Source organism: Stenella coeruleoalba (genome assembly GCF_951394435.1).
Source record: "Stenella coeruleoalba genome assembly, chromosome: 11".
Classification (NCBI taxonomy): domain Eukaryota; kingdom Metazoa; phylum Chordata; class Mammalia; order Artiodactyla; family Delphinidae; genus Stenella; species Stenella coeruleoalba.
In genome coordinates, this window is record NC_137157.1 from 10,695,036 (window position 1) to 10,711,599 (window position 16,564).

General features: G+C 57.5%; 1 protein-coding gene across 3 annotated transcripts; it reads left to right on the forward strand.

Moving 5' to 3' along the window:
• The first annotated feature begins 1,178 nt into the window (after window positions 1-1,178).
• On the forward strand, window positions 1,179-16,337 carry MFNG (MFNG O-fucosylpeptide 3-beta-N-acetylglucosaminyltransferase). Of its 3 annotated transcripts, none has more exons than XM_079936566.1 (8): window positions 1,179-1,630; window positions 6,014-6,062; window positions 6,472-6,574; window positions 6,988-7,141; window positions 9,920-10,005; window positions 11,875-12,040; window positions 13,758-13,843; window positions 15,305-16,337. In XM_079936566.1, exons 1-8 carry the CDS (start codon window positions 1,376-1,378, stop codon window positions 15,369-15,371), a joined length of 966 nt encoding a protein of 321 aa, XP_079792692.1. In that variant the 5' UTR covers window positions 1,179-1,375; the 3' UTR covers window positions 15,372-16,337. The 3 variants fall into 3 exon arrangements, with proteins under 3 accessions (XP_079792692.1, XP_079792694.1, XP_079792693.1); XM_079936568.1 differs by having other exon boundaries at window positions 1,389-1,630; window positions 6,014-6,072; XM_079936567.1 differs by lacking the exon at window positions 1,179-1,630 and having other exon boundaries at window positions 5,832-6,072.
• Window positions 16,338-16,564: the final 227 nt, after the last annotated feature.

Genomic DNA, 16,564 nt, shown 5'->3' on the forward strand with positions numbered 1-16,564 from the left:
AGATGGTAGGATATGGGTTTGGAGGTAACAGGGTCCCCCTTACACAGGGCCTGTAGGCTGGTGTCTGATCTTTGACTTTAATCTGAGGGAGGTGGGAGCCATCAGGGTTCTAGCGGAGGGAGGACAAGATATGAGCGACCTTGTACAAAACAAGACGGAGGTGGTAGCTGCAGAAGGTCCTCTGTCCACTGGCCTGGCTGGGAGAGAGGCAGCAATAAAGACTGCTGAGCAAGATGGGCTGCAGTGGGCCACGGCAGGACAGGCACCCTCAGGGGCCTCTGGTGGGCCAGACGAGGGCCAGCGACCTGGGTTCTACCTGGCCCTGTGGCTGAGCTGCTGGATCATCTTAGATCATTCTCAGCCTTATGTGCCCAGCTATGAACTGGAAATAATTCTAACACTGTTGTGAAGACCAGAGGAACTGAGCTAACTACTGTGGGAGCCCAGAGGCTGGGAGGCTTCCTGGAGGAGGGAACCCTTGAGCTGAGCCTTGAAGTCCAAATAGAATTAAGCCTGGTGGAAGGAACGTGGGTGAGGATGGTGGGGGCTGGCGAAGAGCATCCAGGGCGAGGGACAGCGTGAGCAAAAGCTGGGAGGCTGGACACCAGAAGATACTGGGTATTGAGTGAGCTTAGCCGGGGGTCTCTGGGGAGTGGGAAGGCTGGAGGGCCCCTCCCTTCCATCTGGCATGGAGGGGTTGCTTTTTTTTATTTTTAATTATTTTTATTTTTATTTATTTATTTTAACATCTTTATTGGAGTATAATTGCCTTACAATGCTGTGTTAGTTTCTGCTTTACAACAAAGTGAATCAGTTATACATATGCATATGTTCCCATATCTCTTCCTTCTTGCGTCTCCGTCCCTCCCACCCTCCCTATCCCACCCCTCCAGGCGGTCACAAAGCACCGAGCTGATCTCCCTGTGCGATGCGGCTGCTTCCCACTAGCTATCTACCTGACGTTTGGTAGTGTATATATGTCCACGGCCTGGAGGGGTTGCTGTTGCCCCCACCCCCCCTGCAGCAGCGGGCAGGGCCGGGCTGTCCCTTCCGCCGGGGACACTTTTTCAGCCACCTCTGGGCTCTCCTGGGCCGGCCCCGCCCCTGGGCTGCCCTGGAGGCAGGGGCGGGGCCAGGCGCCCCAGAGCCGGCAGTGGGAGGGCGGGCCCGGGAGCAGGTGGAGGGCTGGCGGCAGCGGCAGCGGGGCTGCCATGGCTCGGCCTCCGGGTCCAGAGCACCGACTGCCACCTCTCCCCTCCTGGCCTGCCCCCCATGCCTGGCAGACCTTTGCCTTTGCCGGGGCTCCCGCCTGACCAGCCTCCCCTCCCCGTCTGGTTGGGATCTGGGGGCTGAGCCGTCTGGGGTCCCAGGGCCAATGCAGTGCCGGCTCCTCCGGGGCCTGGCTGGAGTCCTCCTCACCCTTCTGTGCATGGGGCTCCTCTCCCTACGGTACTACTCCAGCCCATCCCCGCAGGGCGTGCCGGAGACCCCCGGGCTGAGCCCGCCAAGCCCTCGGCCGCCGGAGCTGCAGCTGCACGATGTCTTCATCGCAGTCAAGACAACCCGGGCCTTCCACCGCTCCCGCCTGGAGCTGCTGCTCGACACGTGGGTCTCCAGGACCAGGGAACAGGTGACAAGCGGGTGACTGCGGGCCGCAGGAGTGGCCTCTGGTCTGAGGGGCTCACAGAGGACTTTCTACCGAGCTGGGGTCCCTGGCGGCCTCGAGGGAGAAGCTGCTCACCCACCTGCCCCACCTGGGCTGTCTTCTCGCTCCTTCCTGGGAGGACCGGGGGCTCCTGCGGCCCTGACTGTGTCCCTTGCTGGCCCCGGAGCCAGGCGCTTCTCAGGCCCACTGCTTCGTTTCTTTTAGGGCCAGGCTGGGCCCCTACCCCGGGCTCCTGGGTCCCTTCTGGGGGGTGGTCTCTCTATTCCCTGGTTATCCTGGCACAGGTTTCGTTCCTGCCCACTCTGGCCCAGCCTGGCATCGGGGGTAATGGGGGGTGTTGGGCAGCTGCGACAGAGGCCCCCGAGAGGTCCTGACTCTGACATGCGCCCAGGCCAGGCCGCCCCCTGTCCAGGCCCTGGGTGCTGTCCTTCTGCCCTGGCTGTGAGCGTGGAGCACAGGGACTGAGCCGCTGAAGAGGGGACAGTCTGGGGCGGGGGGGGGGGGGCTGTTCGGGGAGAGCGGCAGGGGGGCATCCTCTCAGAACTCCTGAGAGTCCCTGCCCCCACGCCTCTGCGGCCCAGGGTGTGCCCAGGGCGGTGCACCTCACCTCCTGTGCTCCATTTCCTGTGGGGCACTTTCCGAGCGAGGGAGGTGGGGCGTGTGCTGTGATGGTGGCGGCTGAGGTAGTGGTGGGCGAGAGGTCAGGGCAGAGGTCTGCCTGGCGTGTGGGATTGTGTGTGTGTGTGTGTACACCCGCGTGCATGCTCACCTGCACGGAGCCAGTGTCAGTGTTAGATGTGCCGTGACAAGAGGCGTGTGTGCCGCAGGGCTGCGTGGCTGCTGTCGTTCTGGGGAGGTGGCTGTGACACGCCGAGTCCCTTCTGGCTCTTGCCCTCCTCACATCCAGTGCCCTCCTCAAGCAAAGTCAGTGATTCGGGGGTGCTGGGAGTCATCCCTGGGGGAGGGAGATTCTCACACACACACACACACACACACACACACACACACTGTCCCCACTTCGGCTCAGTGGAAGTGACGAGCCTTCGGAGGGGGTTGGGGGCTCCTGGAGACCAAGGAGCGGGGGGGTGGTGCCTGGAAGAGGCCAGGGCCCCCTGGGGAGGGGGCAACCCTGCCCTGATTTCCTAGCACCCTGGATTAACCCTTTCCTTGCTGTACCCCCAGCACCCCAGGCTCCTCCCTGGGGCTCTGCACAGCTTCTCGTCTTGGGCAGATTCTGGTTCCACTGGCGGAAGTCGCCAAGCCTGGCCCTCCCCGCAGACCTTCCTGTTTATGGTGCTGTGTCTGTGTGTACCCGGGAGCATGGCCTCACGTGGTCAGAGGCCCTTTCCTGTCTCGTCTTGATCACTATGGTGGTGTGCTTGCTCCGGATGAGGAAACTGAGGCCAGAGAGGAGGAAGTGCTTGCCCCGAAGGCCTGAGGGGGCAGAGCCCAGTAGGAGCCGGCTGCCATCTCCCGCTGGGGCCCCTCCTTCTCTGCTGAGACCCGGGATCCCAGAGCTGCCTAGTCACTTGGGCCTCCAGCCTGGGTGTCTGGGCCTGGCAGGACCAGGCCGGCAGAGGAGAGGCAAGCAGCCCCCCGCTGTGCCCTGAGCTCAGCCCCAGATGCTAACCGGCTGCTCAGCATCTAAGTGACAGCATGTCGGTGCATCGCTCTGTGGAACCTTCACAATAACCCGAGTGGTAGGTATTGACAATCTCAGTTTACAGGTGAGGAAACTGAGCAAGGTTAAGCAGAGGTAGGAGATGAATTCACTCAGTTGGACACTCCCACCCACCCCCACCCCTGCCCCTAGCACAAGGGGCAGAGTCTAGAAATCTTGTCCTTTAAGGCAGGGTTGAAAAAAGGAAAGATACTCAGAGGAAGAGGAGAGGAGACAGAGAGACCCACTCCTGCCATTGCATCTGGGCCCCCTTCGTTTCCACCCTTTGGCTCATCTCTTCCTGTGACCTTGGCCAAGGCCTTCCACCGTTCAGCCTCAGCTTCCCCAGCCACACAGGGCAGGAGGGTCTCGGAACCTCTTTCAGCTCTGCTATCAGCAGCGGTCCTGAGCTGGTTAACTCCAGGGCTGGGCACCCGCCCCAGCTGGTTAAGGCAGCCGGGTGGCAGGTGGGCCTTTGTGGCAGCGAGCTGGGGCTCGTGTGGGGCCTTTGTCCCAGGCAAAGGGGGTGGGCTCGGGGAAGGCACGTTTTGTGATTCGGGGGGGGGGGTCTTCCTCTTCCCCACAGTCCTCGAGGAGGGCGGGTGGGGGATGGGGGAGGAACAATGGCCCCACATCTCCCCTCCTCTGCAGCAGATGGCCCCCGGCCACCCCTCCCCTGACCCCAGCAGGCTGTCTGTCCCTTTGTTCTCCCGCGAGGTTTTAACCATTGTCAGAGTCCCTCCTTGAACAAATCACATGCAACCTTCAGCTCGGAGGAAACTGCCCGCAGCTCTGTGCCAACCTCAGGATTCCCAGGGACCGAAACACCAGCCTCATGCACCCTGCTCAGCCCCCGGGCCCTGCTGCGGGGACCCCTCCCCTCCGCCTCCCCCCACCGATTCATTCACAGGCATTCCCTGGCCCATTTGGCCCACGCTCCAGACTTGAGAGGGTTCCGCTATCTGGGTGACTGTTTGGTGGCAAAGTTTGCCAGGGAGCAGGGCAAGAAAGGTCAGGCTCCCCCGGGGGCTGTGTTGAAAACAGACTTGGGGTAAGGCAGGACGGAGCAGGGAGAGCAGGGAAAAGGTGACCAGCGAAGCGGGCAGGAGGTGACGAGGGTGGGCTGGACCGAGGGCTGGCCGTGGAGGCTGGAGGGAGAGGGTGCACCCTGGGCAGTTTGAAAGTTGGGTGGACAGAATTTGTTGACAGACTGGATGTGGGTGTGAGAGAAAGAGAGGAGGCACGCTGACCCCAAGGTGTTGGGTTCCAGCAAGATGGGGAAGAGTGAGAGGAGCCCAGGTTCCGGGGGCGCTTGGGTGCTCGGTGTTGTCGCCCTCAGTCTGAGGTGCCTGCTAGACCCCCAGGGAAAAGTCTGGCTGTAGTGGGAGTTGAGGGCGGGGAGAGGTCCAGGCTAGGTTCAAATGCTAGCTCTCCTCCTGCCAACCGCACCGCCTTGCTCCATCACTCAGCTTCCGTTTTGCCATGTGCGAAGCGGACAGATCATAACACCTGTCTGGAGGTTTAGTGAGGTCATGGGGGACCAGGTGTATGAATGCTGTTGGTGGGTCACCTCTCCTACCTGGCAGATGTGCAGGGGCCCCGACACTTGCACAGGGAGTTTGCGTGGCTGTGAAAGTCGTGACCGTCTCTCTAAGTAGTTTGGTGTCCTAGCGTGTGGGTCTGTCTACTGAACAAGTGTTTAGGGTTCTGTATATGTGGAGGGGCCAAGCGGGACTGTGATGTGTGTGAGATGTGATGTGTGATGTGTGATGTGCGATGTGATGTGTGTGTGTGATATGATGTGTGATGTGTGTGTTATGTGATGTGTTTGTGTGTGATGTGATGTGTGATGTGATGTGTGTGTGATGTGATGTGTGATGTGATGTGTGTGTGATGTGATGTGTGATGTGTGTGTCCGTGATGTGTGTATGATGTGATGTGTGTGTGTGATGTGTGTGTGATGTGATGTGATGTGTGTGTGTGTGAGTGATGTGTGTGTGATGTGATGTGTGTGTGATGTGATGTGTGTGTGATGTGTGTGTTGATGTGATGTGTGTTATGTGATGTGTGTGTGTTGTGATGTGTGTGTGTGATGTGATGTGTGTGTGATGTGATGTGTTTGTGTGTGATGTGTGATGTGTTTGTGATGTGTGTGATGTGATGTGTGATGTGTGTGTGATGTGATGTTTGTGTGATGTGTGTGTGTGATGTGATATGTGTTATGTGATGTGTGTGTGATGTGATGTGTGCGTGTGATGTGTGTGTGATGTGATGTGTGTGTATGTGTGATGTGTGTGTGATGTGATATGTGATGTGTGTGTGTGTGTGTGTGTGTGTGTGTGTGTGGTTGATGAAGGTGCGATTCTGCTAAGGGTGTGTGACTCTGGTAGGGACCCTGTGGGTGCTGGTCTGTAAGGGGGCTGAGTGTGAGCCTGATGGGCTGGTGTATACCGCGAAGTTGTACAAAAGCTGGGTTGTGTGTGTTGTATGGCGGGGGTGGGTTGGGTAGTTGAGAAAGTCATGTTGTCCTAAAGGAGCGTGTGACTGTGAGAGGGGTGTGTGTCCATCACTGAAGGAGGACAGAGGTCTGCCATGTGTGTATCCACCTGGACTTGGCTGTGGTGGGCTGTGGGCTGCCCGGGACTCTCCTTGGCCAACCCCAGTCCTGATTCCTTTCTCCTTCCTAGACGTTCATCTTCACCGACAGCCTGGATGAAGGCCTCCAGGAGAGACTGGGTAACTCTGGGTGGGTTGGGGGCCCCTCGGCTGTTGCCAGGGAAAGCTGGGGTGGCTGTCCCCTGGCCTGGGGTTCCCCAGGAAACACGGCTGCCCACCCTTGTCACAGGGGGATTCCCCTTTTGCCCAGGACGGGAGCAGGCTCCTTCCCTGGAAACGGGTATGGGTGTGGGGAGGGACTGTGCGAGACAAGACCCTGGACACCTGGGTCCCAGCCCGGCCTACTGTCCATTAGCTCCAGGGTCCTGGGCAGGTCAGCCCCCCCGACCTCAGCTTCCCCATATGTAAAATGGGACTGGAGGCACTGCTCCAGGCTTTCTGAGGCCCCGCCTTCCTCTGCATTCTCACGCTGCGCAGGGCTGTTGGGAGGAGCTGGGCAGGGGCCCCTGACCTGTCCTCCCTTCTTCAGGGTCCCACCTCGTGGTCACCAACTGCTCTGCGGAGCACAGCCACCCTGCCCTGTCCTGCAAGATGGCTGCTGAGTTTGATGCCTTCTTGGCCAGCGGACTGAGGTGAGTTCACCTTGGTCTCTGGGGGCAGGCGTGACCTTTGCCTCGGGCCAGTTCCTAAATGAGGTGTCTTGTGGAAAAAGTAAGGTTGTCCGGGCCCTGTGAATTTAATCACATGTAGGGCCTGCTGGGATCTGTCTCTGGACAGACAGATGGGATTCCAATTCTGCTGTTCACTGGCTGTGTGACCTTGGGCAAGTGTCTTAACCTTCCTGAGTCTTGGTTCCCACCTGTGAAGTGGGCACAACTTCCTCATGAGCTTACACCAGACGCTGCCTGGCACAGCACACACCAGTGCCTTCAGTGTTAGCCTCCCCCACCCCATAAGTCTGTTGAGGGCGCAGGGCGGAGTCTGGCTGGCTGGCAGCCCTTGGGAACCCCCTCCAGGTTCACTGTTCCGCGTTCCATCCCCACAGGTGGTTCTGTCATGTGGATGACGACAACTATCTGAACCCGAGGGCGCTGCTGAAGCTGCTAAAAACCTTCCCGTGGACCCGCGACGTCTACATCGGCCGGCCCAGCCTGAACCGGCCTATCCACGCTTCTGAGCCGCAGCCGAACAACCGCACGGTCGGTTCCCTCGCTGCCTCCTTTGTGCATTGGCCGCTGGCCCCGGGGGCGGGGCCATGCGGGGCGGGGCCATGCGGGGGCGGGGCTGTGGAGGGGTCCGGTGGGTTTTCTGGGTTTCAGATTTGGCTGCAACCGGGCGTGTCTCGGCTGGTGGCTTCGCCTGTGATCCTCAGTCTGGTCCTTTATGAAATGGGGAGATTGAGATAATGCAGGTAAGGCACAGAGACTGGCGCTTAGTAGGGCCTCGGCCACGGAGGAGCAGTGGCTCGTCCTGGTCACACAGTGAGCATGGGGGTGGGGGTGAGTTGAGGCTTCCTGACTCCACGGCGGGGCTCCTAGCCACCTGGCATCACCATGTAGTTGTACAGATTATTAAAATGCTGAATCCGCTGGGCCGGGTAGTAAATTGTGGCTGCCGGGAGCCCCTGAACCCTCCCCTCCCCTCCTCTCCTCTAGACACCCCTCGTCTTTCCAGATTTCACTAACCAGCAACTGAGTTGACACCTGGTACAACAGGGTTCCCAGCACCGGCTTCAGCTCCAGACCTGAATGGACAGGTTTAGGTCGCCATATTTTGCCCCTAGGGCTTCCTTGGCCCCTGTGAAGAGTCAGGCCATGGGTCCCCCTCTCTAGACGTGGTGCCTGGAGCGGGAGCTGGGCCAGTTGTGGGGTTTTCTCCCTCCCAGGGTCACCATCTGCTTCACTAGGGAAACCAAGAGCAGGGAGCACAGAACCTTAATTATCTGCAGCTAATCAGCCTCTGAGCCCTAATTAAATCTTCCTGGGCCTTGGGGGAGCGTGTGTGAGCGAGCTGATGCCAGGTGAGCCGCGGGGTCTTCCAGACTCCCACACCTCCTCATCCCTGACCTAAGGGTTTGAGAGCTCCGCTCTGGAACCTGACTCCCAGGGTTCACACACCAGCCCTGCTACCTCCTGGCTTTGTGACCTTGAATGAAGTCACCTCACCTCTCTGTGCCTTGGTTTCCTTATCTGTAAAATCAGTGAAAACAGTCACTACCTCATAGGGCTGTTGTGAGCAAAAAAAGAATTAAATGCGGTCATCTATCCAAGGGCTTGGAACGGGATCTGCCACGTGGTGGACACTAGAGAGTGTTATCAATCAGCACCCGACTCAGCACAGCCTCATCTCTGAGCTGTGTTCTTCCCGTGCTGGTTCAGGACACACCCAGTCCTGGGCACACCCAGTCCCCGACCTCACAACGTGCATGAATGCCCTCCTTGTCAGACACCCCACCAGCGGGATCCCAGGACTCTGCTCCAAAGTGTCCTGGTCTGTTAAGACCCTGGCATCCCCCAGGGTGGGACAGCAAAGGGGGCAAGGGCTCGGGCTTGGAGTCAGTCCCAGCTCTGGGACCTCAGTTCTGTGCACCTTGGTCACCTCACCTACAGCACAGGGCTCTGCATAGTCAGTGCTCAGGGTTAGGCACTTGCATGGTCGCTGCTGACGTTGCTACAGTTCTCTGGGAGTGGAAGCCCTGCCCTCATCAATTCATTAAACAAGCATTTATTGGGCACCTCCTGTGTGTCAGGTCCTCAAGAAACCATTCATTCTGCCTGGTTGAGGCCTGACCTCTCTCTAAGAGGGCAGAGTTTCCAGAAGTAAGCTCGTAGAGGTCTTTAGGAGGAGGACACCTCTGGGCCAGGAGAACCACCGGATTTCAGAACTGGAGCCAATGTTGTACTCACAGGTGACAAATCTGAGGTACAGAGAGGGGCAGGAACTTTCTCAAGGTTACACAGCTGTGCAGTGGAGGAGGCGGGGGCCCCTCCACTTTCCAGCTCCCTGCCCACGGCTCTTCTCACTGCTGCATCATGGGAGGTGGCCCAACCCAATGTAACACGCATCAGTGAAGCACCAACTCTGTACTTGGGAGAAGGTAACTTTAGGGCACTTGTTTGACCAAGAGATGATACAGCTGAAGAGGTTCAGTGTTTCTCAAAAGCCTTAAAGAAATTCATGGGTGAATTCACAGGTCCTCACAGAGGAGGTAGAAGAGGCCTTGGGCCATGGTGATGTTGGGTGAGGGCAGAAAGTGGTTTACACCCCAAAGGGGTGGTATTGGTTGCTGAGATTGAAATGCCAAGGGGTTTGCTGGCCTTAGGGGCTCACAGGCCTGCCTGCCCTTCTCTCTTTCCTCCATGAGACCTCATTCTCTCCTTTTGCAGAAAAGCTTTCTTGGTCCCAGGAGTTGGGAGTGGTGAGGCCAGTGTTCATGGCCCGGTGTAAATGGCATCAGGATTACCTTTACTGGTGACCCTGTCAAAGCATCTCTCCCTCACAGCATATGGAGCTCAGGCGAGGACTCTGATTGGCTGGCTGAGTCTGTTGCTGAGCCAGTCACTGGGTCAAAGGTGTGGTCTTGTGATCCATCATTCCTGGGGCACCTGCCTGTATCTGTGACCTATGGGAGCAGGTGCTGTGTTGGGCAGTCCCTCCTGAACCACATGGGGATGTTTCTCTGAGGATAGGGATAAGGTGCACTGGGTGGACAAATATGATATGTGTCCTCTTTAACTGAAATCCAGCCAGATTGGGGTCTAATTGTTGTCTCCATCATTCTTAAATAGCTATGTGACTTTGGGTCTCGGTTTCCTTATCTATAAAATGGGCATAATAATGTCAGGCTGTAGGAAGACTCTAGTGAGATGTGAAATAAAAAGTTTTGAGCCATGCTTGTTGGGGGTAAGGGGGGCCCTGGCTGTTGCCCCCACCCCAGGCTCACCCTACGTTTTGGCCCTCCCCATCTCTCCCCGCAGAGGCTGGTACAGTTCTGGTTTGCCACCGGGGGCGCCGGCTTCTGCATCAACCGCAAACTGGCTTTGAAGATGGCCCCATGGGCCAGGTAAGCAGAGACCTAGAGACTGGTGGAAGAGGTGGGGGGGTGCAGAGAGGGGGTGTTGGCTGGTGTGTGGGTGGGGCCTTTGCAGCAGGAAGGGCTTGAGAGCGAGCTCAGGAGAAACTACCTCTCATTCCCGCTGCATCACAGAGTTACACAGTTAGTGGTGAGCAAGCCACCTGTCACCATGCCCTTGGGGGTACACCGCCTAGTGCACTCTGCCACACACAGGCAAGTTGTGTAATCTCCAGGAGCCTCAGTGCCCCCATCTGTAAAATGGACCTGATAATACAATGGCCAGTGGTTGTTGTAAGGGTTAAATGAAAAAGTGTCTGGGCTGGCACCTGGCAGGAGCCCGGCAAACATTAGGTCCCGTTTTCAGCCCTCTTCTGACTGGTCACTGTCACAGGGGAGGTGAAGGCCAACTGGAAGGGCACTCAGAGGAGGGAGTAGGGCCTTCTGCTTGGGGAAAGGAGGGAAGGCTTCCTGGAAGAGGTGAAATTTGAGCTGGGATGGTCCTAGAGGGCTCAGACTGAGGGGGATCGTGGGAGTAGTGGAAGCCCTCAGTACCTGGTGGGGGTGCTGATATTCTAGAGAGGACATGGCCGAGGTCTAGCCTCTTGAGGTCTGCCGAGCAGGCTGTTATTAACAGCTGCATCAGTGTCGCTACCTTGAATTGAGGGTTGGCTCTGAGCCAGGCCTGTGCTTTGCTAAGAGTATCACAGCCCCCGGGGAGGAAGGGGTGTTGGCCTTATTTCTACTGGGCTGAGGAAACTGAGGTGCTGAGGGGCTAAGCAAAGTAATTGGTTCAAGGTCGCTCAGCTGCTGGGTTTGGCTCTAAGGCCTGCGTGCTCTGTCACTACACCAGCCTGCCGTGCCCTACCCTGGACGGGAGGGGTCCTCCAGGGCCAGTTTGTGCCCTGGCTGGGAGCAGGAGTGCTGTCCTAGCATCTGTCGACAGCAGGCATGTACACACAACCAGGGGTCATCCCTGTGCCTGGGCTGCCCCCATCGAGGCTTCTGTCCACCTCTATGGTACATTTGTGTGAATTAGAAAAATGTACCCACTCTGGGCAGGTGCAGCCTGGGGAGGGGGGCAACGGCTGGGTTTCTGCACCCACTCGACCCCTCGGTCAGGCATCCTGCACAGCGGGGCAAGCTGCCCCGCCTGGCACCCCCACGGCGTTCGTGGGGTACGCAGTCAGGTGACGCCCTTGCCTGGAACACCGCTCCTCCCCTGCTCGGCACCTGGCTGACTCCAGCTCATCCTGTAAGACTCTGTTTAAAAACTGCTACTGCCATGATTAAGTAAAGAGCAAAACAAAAGACTGCCACATTCTCTGGGAATTCACCTTGTCCTCCCTGTGTCCCCACACCTCGTGCTTCCCTCTGACTTAGTACCAGTCCTCTGAAATGACCTGCTCATCTATCTGTCTCCCTCCAGAATCGGGGCTGCTGTTGAGGGCAGGAAGCATTTCTTTCTCATCTCTTTGTCCTCAGCCTCTGTGTCATGGTGGCTGGCAGCAGGTAGATGCTCAAACTCAAGAATGAATGAATGAGTGAGTGAATGAATGAAAAGAAAGAGAGAGAAAGAAAGGATACATTTTTTAAAAGGGCTGCCTTTCACCTTTCCTCCACTTAATCCTCGCAACAGCCTTGTGAGGGCAGGGCCATTATCATGCCCATTTTACAGAAGAGGAAACTGAGGCTCCTTGTGACTTGCACAAGGCTACACAGTATGCAAGAGGCAGATGCTAGAGCCAAGCTCCGTTTTCCCAGCTGGCCTGGGCGGAGGCAGGGTCTTCAGGGAGGCAGGGAGGGCTTCAGGTGTCGAGGGCCTTAGGCCAGTGCCTGCAGCATGACTGTGTCCCTCAGTGGCCCCCGCTTCGTGGACACATCTGCCCTCATCCGGCTGCCTGATGACTGCACTGTGGGCTACATCGTCGAGTGCAAGCTGGGCGGCCACCTGCAGCCCAGCCCTCTCTTCCACTCCCACCTGGAGACCCTGCAGCTGCTGGGGGCTGCCCAGCTCCCAAAGCAGGTGAGCCAGCCTTGGGGCAGGTGGCACTGGGGAAGGTGTTTGTGGGGGCTCTCCCCTATTGATGGAGAAACTGAGGCCCAGGGTGGCAAAGGATCCCCTTGAGGGCATGCAGTGACTCAGCTCTCTCCACCTCTAACCCTCAAGGGTCTGCATTTATGATGCTAAAATTATTTGATCTGGTTCCCAAATGCCAGCTGGAGGGACCTGCACACATGAGATGAAGCTCGTCTTGAGGTTCAGACCACCCAGCTCGCCACATGCTACCTCCTTCCCTCTCTCCTCTCTTCAACCTCCCATCCTCCCCGCACCCTCTGAAGGGGCCAGTCCTTTTCACCTGCCTGTCGGCAGCCCCCTCCTTCACCAAAGCTTACAGGTGTCACTGGGAAGGACCAGGTCTTCAGCAGGGACATCCAAGTGTAATGTCAGGCTGGGGGAGGGGGAGGGACCCGTCCCACTACCTGGCAAGGAATGACTCTGCTGAGGTCCAACTGGCTCTGCCTTGCAGACACGCCCTCCAACTCATGGGTTTCCAGCCCCGTAGAGGGTCCTGGCTGGGAGGCCCCTGGGATCTTCTGCCTCATGGTGTGAGTGAGTCAGAGCCCTTTTGGCTGCAAGTGACAGAGAGGCAACAGACTAATTAAACAGAAAAGGTCTGTTTAAGTCGCGTACCTGAGAAGCTGAGGGCTTGGCCTGACTTGCTAGATCTGGCAGGGTCTGGGTGCTCAGACCCTGTCCCCTCTCTCATGTGCCCTCCCCCACGTGGGCCTCATTCTCAGGCAGGCTCAACCCTCATGCGGCAAGGTGGCAGCCCCTGGTTTCCACCCCACCCATGGGAAGAGAGCTCCTCCTTCCACCAGATCTCAGGACTGGTGCTCATTGGTCACATGGCCCACTTGGGTCACATGACCTGTCTCCTACCAGTGCCTAGAGTTAGAGTTGATTGGCCAGACCTAGAACGGGGATGCAGATTGGTCCCATTAGGATCACAGCCAGGAAAGAGGGGCAGATTTTGGACGGCCAAAACCAGGGCGCCCTACAGGTGGGGTTTTCAGATCCCCCACTGTGCCAGGCAGCACACTGGGGCCTTAACTTCTTTAACTCTCTGCTTCCCCACAGCGTTCACGTGGGGGTGAGTCCTAACATTATTCCCATTCTACAGATGGAGAAACTGAGGCCCAGAGAGTGGAACTAACTGTGGCACACAGCTAGTAGAGGACAGAGAGGGATTTGAGCCCTGCTTGGGTGGCCCCTAAGCCCACAGTCTTTAACCAGTGTGCTTGGCTACCTCTTGACGGGTGTCATCATCCTGTATCCTCATTTCTCGTGGAGTGACCTTAGGCTCCGGGTGGAGACGGATTGCCCAGGCCCTAGAGTGGGTCTCAGGAAACCTCCGTTCAGGCATGCAACTTTCTGGAAAGGTGCTTTCCCGCCTTGAGCCTCAGTTTCCCAATCTGTAGATGAGGGAATCGTTCCAGCCTCCCTAGTAAACTGGACCGTTGGCGGCACAAATGGGATTATGGTCAAAGGGGAGTGGGGTGGGGCCCTCAGCGGAACAGCCATTACTGACGGTGGAATTTCAGGTGCAGAGGAATGCTTTTTGTGCCCCTCAGAATGCCTTCTGTGCCTTCTCTGTTTCTGCCCAAATGCTGCCCCCTTGTGGGGTCGCCAGTGGGACGCCCTGCACCCTTCACTCTCTTCTCTGTGTCTCTCTGCGCAGGTCACCCTCAGCTATGGCGTCTTTGAGGGGAAACTCAACGTCATTAAGCTCCATGGCCCCTTCTCCCCTGAGGAGGACTCCTCCAGGTGGGTCTGGAGGCTGAAACTGTAGGATGGGAGGAGTGGGGCCTGCGTCCAGGCATCCAAAGATGGGAGAGCCAGGAGGGAGGGAAGTGAGAGAGGCCAGTGACTGACAGCGCAGAGCTGGGAGTGGAGGGAGTGGATTTCAGTCTCCGCTCTGTCACTGGCTTGCTGTGTGACCTTGGGCAGGTGCCTTGCCCTCTCTGGACCTTAGTTGCCCCATTTGTAACACAAGGAGGCTGAGCTATGTGCATCTGAAGGGCTCTCCCAGGCCTGATCCTCTGGGAGACTGTGAAAGACTGAGCTCTCTTCACTGAGCAAAGGAGATGCTCTAATGGAGGAGCTCCAGGCAGTCATGGGGAAATGAAAAGAAAATCTTTCTTAGGCTCTTTGTTTCTTTGATGATACTTTTTGATGGATAGAGGGTTGGAATGGGGGCTAGAATGCCACTTAGGCACCTTCCAGGTCTGTCCCCAAAGACTCCCTGGGGGGATTAGGGCTGCTCAGCCCAGCCCCCTCCGTCCCCCCCCAGCCCCACCCCCAGCCCCGATGGCTGTAGGGCAGCTCAGAGCACAGCCAGTGACATACTGTGTCAGGGGAGCAAGACCTGCTTAAGGAAGTAAAAGAAGCCAGTGTGGCTGGAATGTGGGAGGAGAGAGGAGAGTGGAGTCAGATCCAGTTGGGGAGGTGGCGGGGAACACCCTCCCCCATGCCCCCCAAGGCCCTGTGGGCTCTGTCTGGACTTCGGATTTATCCGTAGGGTCGTCCTTAGGGGAGCCAGCACTCCTGCCCCTGAAATTCTGCAGAGCTGTCTGGCTGGGGGCAGAGGACTCACAGCTATCCCAAGGCTGCCTGGACCAGGGCTGTGTTGAACAAGTCGGGCATTCCAAGGAGACAGAGTTTGGCTCACTTTCTAAGAGGAAAGGAGCTGCCTTCTAATAGAGTGAACTCCCCATCCGTGGAGGCGTGCAAGCTATGGCTCTACTGCCAAGGCGTTTAAGAATTCGTGTTAAATGCTCTCAAAGCCTGAAGATTTAGAATCTAAAGGCTGCTACCTAATGGGCTGGAGCCAGCTGGGGACTCAGATATGTGCGGTCAGAGGGTGTGGCCTCAGCTGAGGCCTCTTCATGGTTTCTCTGGCTTTTGAAGTCTTTATAAACCAGCGGTTCTCAACCAGGGACCATTTTGCAACTCCCCCCCACGCCCCCCACTAAGGGACAATCGGCAGCGTGTGGGGGCATTTTTGATTGTCAAGACTCAGAGGATGCTTGCTGGCATCTGGTGGGTGGAGTCCAGGGACGCTGCAAAGTGTCCTACGATGTACGGGACAGCCGCACAACAGAATTATCTGGCCCCCAGTGTTCATCGTGCTGAGGTGGAAAACCCGTGCTCCAGAGCGTCTCTGTGACGTGCTCCCCAGGAACCCGTGGGAGTGACCCATCTTGTCCATTTCTGGTCTCTCCACAGGTTTCGCTCCCTCCATTGTCTACTCTACCCGGATACTCCCTGGTGCCCACAGCTGGTGGCCCGATGAACCCTGAACCTCCGGGCAAAGGTTGAGCTGAAGCCTTTGGTTGCCCTTAGCCTCCCAGGCGGCCTTGAGGGCCCGTGGCAGTTCCTGTGTGGGCAGCAGTCCCTGGCAGGGCCTCTGTGGTGGGCAGGCCCAGGATTGGATGGTGGCTGGCGGTAAAGGCATCCCAAGCCCCTGGGAGGTGGGCTGGACAGCCCAGGACCAGGTGCACCATGTGAGGGCCAGAGAGGCCTCAGGGGCTGGACTTCATGGGCCTTGGGTGGCTGGACTGAACAAGGGTAGGGGTCCTTGAGCTGCTCGGGCTCAGGAGTCCTAACTCTCCAGAGAATTACATGGGTCCCTTGGTGCGGTCAGAGCCCCCACCTCTGGTCCCTCAGTTACTCTCCCGGGGTCAAGTGCTGGGCCACCCACTCCTGGCTTCCTCGGCTGGATCCCCAACCACCGAGGGGACGCAGGTGGAAGAAGGGCAGAATCCAGGGTCTGCGGCAGATACTGCTATTGCTGACCAGTCTCCGGTCCCTGCTCCCCACCCGATTCTGTCTGGAGCATCCGCATGTCCAGACCCAGATGATGAATCAGAATGGGTCCTAGCCAATCACGATGATCCTTTTGCTCACTTTCCCAGCTTCCCTTTCTGTTAGGAGCTACTATATGACCCAGCCCTGGCCAGAGCCAGAGCTCTGTCTGTTAGTGCAAATAAAGCAAAACCAATAGAGAGGCTTCTGGGGAAGGTTTTGCGGCCCCAGACCCCATCTTCCTGCTGTGAATGTGGGTGTGATGTCTGGGTCTAGGGCAGCCACTTTGCCACCATGAAGGAAAGGCCAAGACAATCATCCACAGCTGTCCCTTCCAACATCTGGTTGTGTAAGAATATTAAACCCTTATTTGTTTAAGCCTCTCTTGGTTCAGTTTTCTGTTACATGCAGCCAAAGTCGTTCCTGACCGGGGCAGGGTCTTTGATCTGTCTGTCCCTCGGCTAGACAGCCCTGCCCTATCCTTGCTGGCTGTGTGACCTTGAGGAATCCACTTGGTCTCCCTGGCCTGTTGGCTCATTTTATATATGAGAAAAGGAATACCTACCTCGCGGGTTGTAGGTGAAATGATGCAGTTTGTAAAGGGCACAGCATGGAGAAAGGAATGGCTCAGTGAACAGTGATGGAAGTAGCGTGTGCTGGGTCGTTGCATGCCAGGGCATA

Bases quoted from the DNA above. Each gene is read 5' to 3' on its own strand.
- MFNG (XM_079936566.1), top strand. From the start codon at position 1,376: ATGCAGTGCCGGCTCCTCCGGGGCCTGGCTGGAGTCCTCCTCACCCTT. The intron at 6,575-6,987 runs GTGAGTTCACCT...CCATCCCCACAG, and splicing joins TTCTTGGCCAGCGGACTGAG to GTGGTTCTGTCATGTGGATG. The intron at 12,041-13,757 runs GTGAGCCAGCCT...CTCTCTGCGCAG, and splicing joins CTGCCCAGCTCCCAAAGCAG to GTCACCCTCAGCTATGGCGT.